The 12,534-nt window shown below is 44.0% G+C and overlaps 1 protein-coding gene across 1 annotated transcript; it reads left to right on the top strand.

The window, feature by feature from the left end:
• The first annotated feature begins 10,584 nt into the window (after nucleotides 1-10,584).
• Nucleotides 10,585-10,941, top strand: LOC117921898 (protein FLX-like 1). Its single transcript, XM_034839844.1, has one exon. The coding sequence runs from the start codon at nucleotides 10,585-10,587 to the stop codon at nucleotides 10,939-10,941; it is 357 nt and encodes a 118-aa protein (XP_034695735.1).
• Nucleotides 10,942-12,534: the final 1,593 nt, after the last annotated feature.

Here is a 12,534-nt window from a genome sequence, read left to right as displayed (position 1 = left end):
GTCTCCAGTTGAGAGTGCTCGGAGATTGGTATGAGTTTGAGTATCGGTTGGATCACCTTTGTCTTGTCACCTTGGATTGAGTTTTTCACTCGATGAGTTTGTCATGTTTTCTCCTTAGGGCTTTTGTTTTTCTTTTTTGGCTCGACACGTCCTTTCACTTGGTTGTCACTCACTTAATACTTTGGGATATGTTCATTGATCATCTTTTCACACTGTACACCTATCATGAGCTCGGTACCTCATTCTTCGTTTGATTATTGATTCGATTTTCAACTCGACGCTCATATGTTCATTACAGAAAGGTGAAAGGCACGTTTTTACATTCACACTTTTTTTTCTAGAGATTCACCTTGATCACCTTATTATCTTCCTCTTATGGAGCTCGAGTCGAAAGTTGAGGTAAAGATATATGTTTATAGATGGAGTACTGATCTCGTGATAGTGTGTTTTTCACACCTCTTTCATCTTGGATTATTGATGAGAATTCTCTAGTCACATTTGTAGCCACCTCACAGTGGACACCTTTATGACTCCAAAGTTCTCGTCATATGTCCAGATTTCTGATTGCCACCTCAGGACCATGTGCTTGTATGTTGTATTGTCGTCTTTTAGAGTTTTATCTCATGTCCTTCATCCATCTTGTTTGCATTGTAGGAGTCAGTTTAGGAGTCGTTTGAGTCTGGAGTCACATTCTTGGAGGAGAGTTGGAGGACGATTGATTAGAGCAGATTCATATCCGAGTTCAGACAGTTCAGTTGAGATGTCGGACGAGCTAGCTTCCACACTTGCTTCCATTCAGGAGTTCATGGCCGGAGTCAGTAGGCGCTTGGATCAGTTAGAGAGTTCTCGCCAGGATCCTCATCCGGCTGGCATGGTCATTGACGAGACTATTCCTCATGCATCTCAGACAGCACCGACTCGTCCACCTGGGGTTTCACTTGGTACTCCATTCCATCTGGCAGATCATTATGAGATCATTCCACCACCTACTGTCACAGTGCCGCCTCCCATGGTTCCTACTATTGAGGATACTCGATTGGCCGAGCAGGAGGCCAAGGTTGAGAGGCTTGAGTCCATGGTGAGACAGATCAGATTGCAGGACGGGGGTTTGACTTGGGATGACAGAGATGGCATACCGGCGGCTAGCTTGCCCGCCAAGTTTCGCATGCCAGACATTGAGCGTTACAGTGGGATTGGTTGTCCCAAGATCCACTTGAGGCTATACAGCACGGTCATGAGAGCACATGGGATAGATGATGCGCAGTTGGTGGCCCTCTTCCCTATGTCACTTAGTGGGGCAGCTCAGAGGTGGTTTGCTTCAGTTGAGCCTTCGAGACTTCGCACCTGGGAGGACGTGGCTCGTGAGTTCCTGACTCAGTTCGCTTTCAGTGCCGATATTGATGTATCCAGACGAGAGTTGGAGGCCACTAGACAGAGGCCAGAGGAGTCTATTTCTTCCTTTGTCACTCGTTGGAGGGCAAAGGTGGCTGGTATAGTAGACCGGCCTAAGGAGCAGGATCAGATTGATATGGTTCTTCGGAACCTACAGCCGAGGTTCGCTAGGCGTCTTGTGGGCATCCCGTTTCAGGATCTCAGGAGTTTGGTTCAGGCAGCTTTCAGTGTTGAGGAGGCCATTGCTCGAGGATTATGGACAGATACTACTCCTTCCCCTGACAGTAAGGGGAAGAAGCTGATTGGGCCGTTTGGCAAATCTGGAGAGGTTGGCGCTATTAGTTATCAGCATCGGAGGCCTACACATCACTCACTTTATAGGCCACCTACAGTCAGAGCTCCTTTCCCTCTTCCACAGTATCAGTATCAGCTGGATTATGCTCAGGAGCCTTACATTGCTCAGACTAGCATGCAGCCGCGACCACCACATCCGAGAGCCGCTACTCACCCGCCACCTAGACCATATGCACAGAGGGCTGCGAGACAGTTCACTCATTTGGGCATGACTTTGACTAGAGCTTTTGAAAAGCTCAGGGACGCTGGAGTGATTGTTCCTTTGGCGCCGAGGCCTTTGCCCCATCCTATTCCTCCTCATTTCCGTTCGCATGAGCACTGCTTGTATCATCAGATTCCGGGGCACGATACTGAGCGTTGTTCAGCACTCCATCATGCGATACAGGATTTGATCGATTCAGGGGTGGTTGACTTGGCTAGGCCAAGTGTGACCACCAATCCTCTGCCTACGCATTCCACACATGCAGTTCCTCCTCCTCCTAGTCTTCAGTAGATTGTTTTGGATGTTGAGGGTACTAATGGCATATGGTGTTCTGGGATCTTCCAGGTAGAGGACTTGATTCAGTCGACATGGATACATCACTTTGCAGCAATTCACTTCAGAGCACCTTTTCATCCTGATTATGGTCGTCATCAGAGTTGTTTCCGTTTTGTTGAGTCCAGTTTTCAGTTCGTCAGAGTTGTTTTTGTTTTGTTGAGTCCTGTTTTCAGTTTGGGGTCATTGTTTTTAGTTTCATGTTGAGAGTCCATTTGTTTGTAGTCCTTTATCATTTCACACATGATGTACTCGTTGATTCATTTAGTGATATGATATTTTATCTGAGTATTGTGACATTTTTCTCGTGAGTGAGTTTTACATATCTTGTGTTGATGCGTGTTATGCTTTCGATATGATGCATCTTTCACTTACATCACGATCACTTTGGCCTGACCTATCATGGAGGATATTGAGCCTATTGACCTAGGATCAGGAGATCGACCTAGGGAGTTTGAGACTATGACCCATTTCACCTTCTGATTAGAGCAGCACCATATCCATATCCACACCCTGACTTTGTGGACTTGATGACCTACCCATTTTGAGCCTGACATGACACCACTCATTTGTACCATTATGCGACATTTACCATTCTTATTCACCTTAGCATATTACAGTACCATTGCCTATCCTTGCCATCAGTTCATTGATCTGACCAGGTAGTGTCCGAGATGATTAGGCCCGAGATGAGCTCTATACGATGATAGACGGATCACGATGAGAGAGTGTTTGGCTGCTTGATGATATTGCTGAGGTAGAGGGATCGCCATGGGGCGTTCAGATTTGAGTTGTTGCATATGACTTCAAGTGTTTTGATATGATTAGAGGGACTGATTTTATGACCGATGACGAGTTGGATTATGATGATAGAGTGAGGTGATTGTCGGAGGACATTGAGGATTGTCACAGAGCATTAGTGAGAGCTTTCACACGATTTCAGAGGAGTCGCCATGACTTTGTTGGATGGATGCCAATCTTCAGTATTGACCATGTGAGGCCTTGAAAGCACGATGTTTGAGGTTGTGGTCAAAGGATGGGGGCCATCATTTCGTGAGCCGATTTATTTGATCACCTTCGCATATAGAGTTACCCGTTGCTAGCCCTTTGAGCCTCGCACGAGCATCATAGCATTTTCTTTCATCACCTCGTTTACCTATTACGCCGGGTTGGGGACCTTGTAGTGCTTGCATGCTATGTTTGGATATGTCATGAGTTCCAGACTTGACATACATATTCGAGCCTCATTCTTCACTCTTCATTGTGATATTTTCCACTTGGATATCATTTCATCACTATTTTCCGATATCACATATCACCACTTGTGATATTCATTCTCTGTCTTTTCTTTCATCATTGCTTACTCGACATTATCTGTGTTTCACCTTGAGTGGTGGTTTCTCACACGTCATTGCATGGAGGATTGTCACGTTCTTTCCCTGTTCGCCTTATGGGCAGTGGTCCAGAGGTCCTATTTTTGAGAGGTTGTCTTGTTAGTGAGGATTCGTGTTACATCAGTATATGGGGAGAGTTTATTCATTTGGCTATGTATTTCATGGGAGATCATTCATTATTTATCAGAGTATGCGAAAAAAAAAAAAAAAAAAAAAAAAAAAAAAATGATAGCGCATTATTCATTTATCATTCACCATTGGGCATGTGTATGGACGTGCCCGGTTGCTTCATTGAGTTCATATGATAGAGAGAGTTCGTATGAGAGCTCCTTTCTGGGATTCATCTTGATGTATATTTTGGGTGAGAGTATGAGTCGCCTCTTCGATTTTTATGAGAGATGCGAGAGACCTTTCTTTAGTATATCTGGATCCTTGCTCTATCCATCATTCCTTCTATTTCGGATGTGACTATTTTCCATGTTTTGATGCAGGGTGACCATCACTCACTTTCTATCTCATCGCCTTCTTCCATCTTTATTTTATCCCTCCGTTTCACTCCACTTCATCTTTTCTCATTCTGTTTGATGTTTGACATGGGTTCAGCATCCACACTTTATTCTTGCTTATTTCGATGCGACCATTCATTTATCATCACTTTTCGTGTGGAGACCCCTAGGTCCGGGACTCATGACGTTTTCTGCGCATTGCATATCATGCACGAGGGGTATGGGGATTATATCATTGGGATCTTTGAGCCTAGTTTCCTTCGTTTCTTTCACCTTATTACCTTAGCCTACGTTACGTCCCGAGTCTGAAGACCACCCTGAGGCCATGACTTCACACGTTGTGTTTGACGGCTCACACATGGACAATACTCGAGATTAGTCGGAGATTGTTCCTCGGAGCATGATGGATGGGAGTTGAGATGATGATTTACACTGGGGCATACCCCTCTTATCAGTGATGGATTTTCAGAGGTGACGTTATTTACACTGGGGCATACCCCGCTCATCGATGACGTTTTCTTTCGGGATGATGTTTTGCATTGAGGCATAGTCAGTTCGCTTCTTCACTGGGATTATGATGGATTAGGAGTTGTTGGATGACGCTACACTGGGGCATAGCCATTTCAGAGAGCACTTTTATTGGAGATACAGTCACTCTACTCGATGTTATGCATTGGGACACACTCTGCTCATTGATGGTTGATTTTTGAGATGATGATTTATTTGAGGCGTAGCCCTCTCATTAGTGATGGACTTTGATTGTTCATTGGAGCATAGTCACTTCAGGTGGTTTATACTGGGGCATAGCCACCACATTCACATTCATGGAGCCCGGGGATTCTGATTCCTATGGATTACGTTGAGATGTTTCCGTTTGGCACCAGGAGTAAAGGTTGATTGATTTGTTGACTCAGATACACTACTTTACACTGGGGCATAGCCAGGATGGAGAGTATTTTTTCATTGGAGCATAGTCACCCTACTGGATCCCTCACACTAGGGCATATCCATCTTTTGGAGGGAGATCAGACTGATTCTTGACGTTGGAGCATCCGACGGGTGATATAGAGATCATTGGATTATTTCATGTTGTCTTCATTTCATACTGGGGCATAGCCACCTTGTTAGAAGTTTTGACATCGAGATTCGACTTTCTGTTTGTGATTATTGCTTCTGATGGATTATGGAGCTATTGATACCTCGGGTTTAGTCTTCTCGGCGTACTTGGACGATCTCGGATATATACCTTTCATTTTGTACTCAGACATTTCACCCTTGATACTTTCATGCTTTCTATCTTACCAGAGCCTGATCATCACCTTCTTTTATCCTACCCATCCCACCGTGCACATGACCTCACCCCTTCTCGATTAGGAGGAGATGTAGATCAGTCCTCGATCACCTTGGTTGTGCTTTCATGTATCTTTTGGACTTTAGGTTCAACATTTTCCATGATGGCAGGGCTTGACAGATTGTTGATTTATTAGTGACGATGTTTTCACTTTGACAGTTGGCATGTTGAGTATTGATTTGTTTGTTTTTCACATTTTGAGCACTGGTCATCATTGTTTTTATTCGTCAGTCATTTTTGTTTTGTCAGCATGGTGTCACGATACATGGTCTTGTTTGGCATTACCTATCTGAGGTTGGACATTTTCATTACATGATGGATGAGCATATTTCAGAGTACAGTAGTTTTGAGATATTATATATCTCAGTCTGTTCACTGTCACATACTGGGGCATGCCCTCCTTCCCTGGATCATCAGACCTTCCACAGGCTTCACTCACATTTGATCTAGTTGTTGACCCTTCCGAGTGGTCATACTGGGGCATACCCCTTTCTCCGAGAGCATCGGGCCTTCCACAGGTTTCACTCACCTTTGATCTAGTTGTTGACCTCTTCGAGTTGTCATACTGGGGCATACCCTCCTTCCCTAGGATCATCGGACCTTTCACAGGCTTCATTATCTTTCGACCTAGTTGTCGATCCTCGTGAGTTGTCATACTGGGGCATATCCCCTCCCGAGTTTGCTTGCATCATTATCTGGGTTATCCTTTGGCTTTGGGCCATTCGATCGGTCATCATCCTATCAGTTTGAGTTTGAGTCGGGGCCGCACCTATATCGATCGGCCATCTTCCTATTATGTCAGTTTTCGAGTCGGGCCGCACCTATATCGATCGGCCATCTTCCTATTATGTCAGTTTTCGAGTCGGGACCGCACCTATATTGATCGGTCATTATCGTGTCAGTTTGAGTTGGGGCCGCACTTATATCAATCGGCCATCTTCCTATCAGTTCAGTTTCGGGACCGCACCTATATCGATCGGCCATCTTCCTATTATGTCAGTTTTCGAGTCGGGACCGCACCTATATCGATCGTCATCATCCTATCAGTTTGAGTTTGAGTCGGGACCGCACCTATATCAATCGGTCATTATCATGTCAGTTTGAGTCGGGGCCGCACCTATATCGATCGGCCATCTCCTTGTCATATCAGTTCAGTTTCTGGGACCGCACCTATATTGATCGGTCATCATCCTATCAGTTTGAGTTTGAGTCGGGGCCGCACCTATATCGATCGGCCATCTCCCTGTCATGTTAGTTTTCGAGTCGGGACCGCACCTATATCGATCGGTCATCATCCTATCAGTTTGAGTTTGAGTCGGGGCCGCACCTATATCGATCGGCCATCTCCCTATCATGTCAGTTTTCGAGTCGGGACCGCACCTATATCGATCGGTCATCATCTTGTCAGTCAGAGTTCGGGGCCGCACCTATATCGATCGGCCATCTCTTGTCATGACAGTTCAGTTTCTGGGACCGCACTATATCGATCGTCATTTCATGTTGGTTCGAGTCTGGACGCACCTATATCAATCGGTTTTTTCATATCAGTTCGTTTTTTCGGGCGCACCTATCGATCGCCATTCTTATCACTTTTTGTGTTTAGTTTGAGTTGAGACCGCACCTATATCGATCGGTCATGGTTTTGTCGGATTGAGTTGAGTCTTATTCGCCTCCGAGTCGCGCCTACACAGTTGAGTCTTGTTCGATTTCTGAGTCACCATTATTCCTCCATTTTGGTTTTTTTCAGAGTCATTTTCCTCACTCAGTTACCTGGAGCTTATTGCTTGATCGTCATTGCTCTTTCGGGATTCCCCATCCACTACGCATGACACAGTCTTTTAAGATCACGACACGTATTTCAGTCATGTTGTTGGCATCCTACGCTTGGCATTCTCATGCAGTTCACATAGGGTAGTTTCCTTTGGACATTCTTTTCTATACTTCAGAGTGGTTCGACCGTTACTCATCATTGACATTGATTTCCGAATCACTTTTGGAGACGTCTTAGAGGGAGCCCGGATCCTTAGTGTGGCTTCAGAGGCATTTTGAGATATCCTTTTCCCTTAGGATTAGAGCCTTTGTTCATTTGTTGGCTTGAGTGAGTTCTGGTTTCACTCGTGCCCTTATGGGGGTCTTCTTTGTTCTTCGGTAGAGTTCACTTCATTTCACTCACTATTCACACTTACTTGTCACTTTAGTGTTTATATTTCTTACACTTGTGAACTCTACCGAAGAGGGGCATATTTGTAGACCCCCCACTGGGGCCTCATTCTTCATGCAGCTTGTCTTGCCACGTGGAGGAGATTTGAGAGACCACTTGTCTGCTCATGGATGGCTGCTGGGAATCAGAGTAGTGGAATTGAGGAGTGAGTGAGAGTTTGACACGTGGCATGGAGATATTCTAAAATCCTCAGGCCGTTATGGAGGAGCGTCTGGCAGCTGCAGTGAAGGTTTTTGCTTTTTTGGACGTGTTTGTTGAGAGAGGAAGCAGGGAAAACAGGGAGTGACTTGAGGAAGTTAGAAAGGAGAAGAGGGGGGGGGGATATTTTTTTGAGGGGGACAACAGAGAGGGTGGAAATGGAGAGAAACCAGAGGGCTTTAGGGGGAGCTTGGAGAGAAACTTGCTGGAGAGGGAAGCTGTGAGGAGAAAAAGGCAACTAAAAGCTGAAACAAAGGATAGAAAGAAAAAGATCTCAGGTACGTTTTCGAGACCACATTTTGTTTGCCATTGATATCCTGTGGATTGCTGTGACTATGTTGCAACATTTTCGTTTCTTATTTTCTATGATAAACTGGTTTGAGAGTGATCTAATTTCCTTTTTAGCTCTCCTTCGTGTGTTTGAGTCATATCTTGGGATTTTGTTTTTACCATGTATGATCTGTTTTAGTTGTCTTCCTCTGTTTCTGCTATTTGTCTTGGGTGAGCATCTGTTTTTCTCACCTCTGCCCGAAGGAACAAGGAATTTCCAATAATATATTTCAGTAGTAATCCTGGGGACTCTCATGATACAAATATTGTGTGATTGAAAAGCTACATTGATGTCCAATACTTTGATGAAAATGGGCTCGCATGACATTGTTCATCTGCTGGTAGAGCCCATCACTATTTGTACCTAGGTGTTGGAGAAGGCATTGCCTGGTTGATTGGTTAGGCATGAATATTGGAATACACAAATGATAGTTCAGTGGTTGCTCGTGAGGTATTTCTGAATCTAGCTTTATTTCGGGAGGCGAGGATACGTTGCCTGCTCTTTTAGTCTGCTATACCATCTCCTGGCTTGATATTATGGTCGATCCACGTACAGCAGTTCTGGTTTTCATTGTCATTGGGCTATTGTGTGTGGGTATTGTGGTCAATCCACCCACCTATGTGCTGAGTTTCACGCCGCTTCACGGGCTATCTCCAGGGAACCAATATATGTCAGCGACCACGTCGGGAAACACAACTTCCAGCGCCTGAAAACCCTCATCTTGCCTGATGGATCACTTCTGAGGAGTTTTAGGAGCATTCAACTGTCAAGGATGAGTTTTCAGTGTAATTGATGGTTTGCTGCCCAAATATTTGGGTCTTGAAGTTATGTGAAATGAATTGTCCAATTGAAGCTTGGAAGGCAATGCTAGAACTGCCATTATCTGCACTTTGAGCCCTGCATGAAGCCATGTTGAGTAAGCTAGAAGCATTCTGTCGTTTGCTAGCTGTACCAAAGAAGTCATTACAAAAGCACAGGTCAATGTGGTCATGTCTGATAAAGCCTTGGCAAAGCATTTGCAGAAATAATTGGCCAGATTAGAGAGTGAATTGAGAAGTCTAGTCCCCGTTTCCTCAACTTGTGATTATATAACGTTACTGAGAGAGAAAGATCTTCGGATTGACAAGACGGAGAAAGAGATAAGTGAGTTGACTAAGCAACGTGACGTTGTTGAATCTCGGGTTGAGGATTTGCTACAAACGATTGGAAGTGATCAGTCTTCAAGACAATGGACTGAATTCGTAATGATCCTAAAGCACAACGATGTCAACGACATGGTTTCTGAGGCTAGTATCATAGGCGGCATCCACCTAGGCTTGATAAAGATTTCTCTTCACTTGGAACTGAACTTGATATTGGAAGAGTTCCATCATCTGGGACGAGTATGGTTGTCCAGAGTTTGCCCATTGGTAATTCATCTTTGATTGGTGGGAAGGGATGAACTTCAGCTTTGGCAGAGGTGCCCATGATGGTTGGATGCAATAGCACGGGATCCTCATATGTTCAACAGACTATTGTTTTCTGCTCCGGCATCTGGGCTTCCAAATACTACAGCTTCCAGGGCCAAAATCAGCAACCTGGTAGATTTCGGCAAGGGCAGCAGCCTTCCCAGCATTTTGAGGCCCTTGGGTATCCAAATTTCTACCATTCTCAGGCTGGGATCTTGCTGGAACATCAGCAACAAAACCTTAGAGATGGGTCCCTGAGTGGGTCCCAAGTCTCAAGCATGCTCAAGTCATCCAACAGTTGAGTCTATTCTTTTGAATATTTGAATGCATGGCATTTCTGACTGAGCAATGATATATTAATTTGTTGAGATAGACCCATTTCTCATGGACTCGACGTACAATATTGTGTGGATGAATAATGTGAAAGTAAATTGAAAGCTCATTGTGAAATTGGAGCAGAACTAGCTGATGCCCTGCGTGGCACAGCCGGCCAGCTTAGCAGCTTAATCAGTGTCATATCTGAAAATATTGGAATCACAGAAGAACAGGCAGTAGCTGTTGGGCTTTTATCTGATCTCCCAGAGAGGGATTTAAGGATTTAATTGATTCCCTACTGCGGCGATGTGATCTCGATTTGCATAATCAAGCCAGAGGTCCTCAAGATCCTGAAATTCTTGCAGTCATAGAAGAGCTTTTTCGCTGCATTACAGGCTTAGTTAAACAGGAAGATGCTATTGGGATAGGTTCTGGACGTCTTGTATAAGTTGACAAATATTTATCCGATGTCATTGAGGTCAATGCTGACGCCTTGTTGACTCTGAAAGGCAATGTGGTGATTGATAGCATGATGAAGCATGGGTGTGAAACATGACTTGCAACGAGCCAGAGCTGCCATTGAGTATGAGAAGAATGGATATGCAGAGAATTACCAGCATGGTCAGCTGATGGAGAATAACCTGATCTCAATGGCCAGGGAGTTGGAAAAACTTCGTGCAGAGTTTGCTAATGCTGATAAAGGAGCCAGTGCTGCTGCTTCTGGTGGGAATCCAGGTTATAGTGGAAACTATGGCGGCCCTGAAACTGGATATGCAGCAAATTCTTATCTTACAAACTATGGCATGAATCCGATACTGGCAAGCGCAGAAAGTTTTCCTCAATACGAACCTGGACCTGGTTCCTGGGGTGCATACAATAAACAGCAGCTCTCTTAGTCTTGGTGATGGTTATGTGGCATTGTTTGTTCGAATGCTTGGGCTAGATAATGATCCTCTTGATAGGGAATGGGCAGTAGTAGCATTATGGAAATGTTCACTTGGGGAAAAGACCTAAATATGCCGAGGGGAATCTGCCCCTCAGAGCGTCATGGTGGTGAGGTTCAATGCAACCTTTTCTGGGTTGCAAAAGGCGGAGAAACTACACAATGTGTATGCTGAAAATCAACATGGGAGAGCTGAGTTCCAGCAGATCAATCTCAATAATGGCAAAACAAGCAGCACCTTGGTATAATATTCAGCAGTCCATCTGATACTGATTGCAGCAGAAGTTCTTCAACGCTTCCAGAAATACATAGAAATCTTGTCACAGATAATCAATGGCACACCCTTCACACTGTTTGCTCGGATCTACTAAATTCCCCAGGGATTTGGGACACCCAGTGAGTTGGAATTCAGGTCTTTAAGGTTGGGATGTTAATGCAAGGGAAGGATGGTCGCTATGCTTCAGTTTTCCAGCAACATCAGCAGAGGATTGAGTTATTCATGCGCTCATGCTTGGGAAAAGGGTATTAGGGATATTCAGAAAACTCCGGGAGGTCTTCTTTACAGGCAGGAATGGAGTAACACTCAGTCAATGCTCAAGATACCTTGACTTTAGGATCCCACTCCGGTATGGTTTGCATGGCCTCGTTGAGGCCACGTGTCACCTTCATTTTCTTCCTCTTTGTTTTTTTAAAAATAGTTTTTCAAATCCCATTTTTTTTTTTTTTTTAATTTTTCTAAACCCCATTTTTAAATGATTTCCCAAAATCCAACTTCTCAAATAATCTCAACTTCCTCATCTTCCATCTTTAGAGATTTTAGGTTTTAAAAGCCTCATTTTTAATCAAAGGTTGGTGCCATTCTTCCTTTGGGCATGCAATTTTCATTTCCCTTGTTTTAAACTGTTTTAAAATAAGCAAAAATCAAATTTTGTAATTCCTAGTGATGGAATTTACAGATTTGGTTCATGCAAAATAAACGGGCTTTGGTGGGGGCCCTACATACTTGATTGATTGATTAATTGATCGATTGATTGATCGATTAAATTGCCATATATGATTGATTTTATTCTGCTCCATGACATGCTTGAAATTATTCCTAAATTGTGCACTAACCACCTCTCTTGATAGCGGATTGATCGTTTGATGCCAAGGTATGCCCCATTCTCACTTTGATCGTTCTTTGTTGAGTGTTTTGATTCTCATATGTGCATGATAGTTTTGGGTATTCATCGTTTTCCTTATTAGATACCATGATTGCTTCATTTTATTAGTAGGGACCCGACTTTAGGGACTTAGAGGGGTGCTACGGTCTTTACCGTACCTTCCCGATAAGTAACCTGACCCCCGAACCCGATCCGGTTTTTCACAGACCACCTTTTCCAAAATATGGAGTCACACTTAGGGTTTTTCTTTCTTATTTTGTTTACCCTTTAAAAATAAAACAAAAATAAGTGGCGACTCCAAGTCATTTACAAATAATAAACAAAAATCCATTTTTCGAAATAAAAATCGAGCTCGCCATTCGAGTGGGAAACGCATTGAGCCG

Source organism: Vitis riparia, chromosome 9, assembly GCF_004353265.1.
Source record: "Vitis riparia cultivar Riparia Gloire de Montpellier isolate 1030 chromosome 9, EGFV_Vit.rip_1.0, whole genome shotgun sequence".
NCBI classification, from domain to species: Eukaryota; Viridiplantae; Streptophyta; class Magnoliopsida; order Vitales; family Vitaceae; genus Vitis; species Vitis riparia.
Note: the sequence above shows the minus strand (reverse complement) of the source record. Positions and strands in the feature narration are given on the sequence as shown.

Excerpts from the sequence above, each read along its gene's own strand:
- LOC117921898 (XM_034839844.1), top strand. The coding sequence starts at position 10,585 with ATGGGTGTGAAACATGACTTGCAACGAGCCAGAGCTGCCATTGAGTAT.